The sequence below is a fragment of the Perkinsus marinus genome, assembly GCF_000006405.1.
Source record: "Perkinsus marinus ATCC 50983 genomic scaffold scf_1104296930056, whole genome shotgun sequence".
In the NCBI taxonomy this organism is placed as follows: domain Eukaryota; phylum Perkinsozoa; order Perkinsida; family Perkinsidae; genus Perkinsus; species Perkinsus marinus.
Window position 1 is genome coordinate 1 of NW_003216279.1, and position 1,021 is coordinate 1,021.

Sequence of the window (1,021 nt, forward strand, 5' to 3'; positions counted from 1 at the left end):
CCTACAGGTTGGTCGTAGACCTCGGTAATCTTCGTGATCTGTTATTTCAGTTCCCTCTGGAGGGCGTGAGATACCCCGAGGCCCCGGCTATTGTCGATGTATCGTCCAATCACCTCTCCACCGTTGCTTGCGATAAGCTGACTGGGATGGTGGACAAAGTAGCGCAGCAACATGCAAAGAAGGGAGAGGATCATGTAAGCTGTAGAGGCTTGCTTTTGGAAACCGTCACAGCTTGAAGTCGTTGAATGAGACAAAGGCCTAGAACATACTAGGCAACAGCCTAGGACTTAGCTTATACGAAAATCCTGAACATGGTCCAGTCACGACCCACTGTATGAGTACTACTAGAACTGAATTGGTCTATTGGTGCTGGTGTCGGGCATCGTAGTTGAGGAAGTGTTTCAAGAGTTTGATATATTATTCTTGTCGATAGGTGTTACCGTGCATAAAGCTGTTCCGTGATGTTATGCGGAAGTCGTTGCTACTGCCTTGCATGGAGGAATTAGATCTACTCAAGAAAAATGTCCTGCAGGAAGGAGATGTCATGAAGCTGGTGGATAGCAAAGGGAAGATACACCTTACAGTGATGGCCTCGATAAAAGGTTTAGATGGCTCTCATCAGATTGTTGCTCAGATTCACGAGGGAACGATGCACGTTAAGTTCGATTTGAAAGTCCCAACTGAGTAAGCCCTGGGCCCTGGCTCTTAGAGGGGATGCCAGCGCTGTGTATCTATAGCTGGTGTCTACGATGTCAATACCACTCAGTTAACGATTGAATATGTATGTTTTTGGAGGCGGAATATTCGAGAAGTTGAGCCCTTAGCGTTTTAGTTTGTCTATTTGATGTTTCTTTCCTAACTATACCACTAATGTTTCTACTTGCGAATGGTGTCCTCGGTACAGCAGAACCATCGGGCGCTTCCTTCCCCATCACTTCCATGCTGATAGGTACCCGTATGAGTCAGTAACAGTGACTATGATCGAATCCACATTCGCGCCACATCTGAACGAGATGTTCTT

At 46.4% G+C, this 1,021-nt stretch overlaps 1 protein-coding gene across 1 annotated transcript; it reads left to right on the forward strand.

Moving 5' to 3' along the window:
- Positions 1 to 433: 433 nt before the first annotated feature.
- Positions 434 to 688, forward strand: Pmar_PMAR024950 (hypothetical protein; the record flags this gene model as incomplete). The annotated part of the gene is made up of 1 exon (XM_002787197.1): positions 434 to 688. A coding segment is annotated over one exon (255 nt), but the record flags the coding sequence as incomplete, so codon positions are not given.
- Positions 689 to 1,021: the final 333 nt, after the last annotated feature.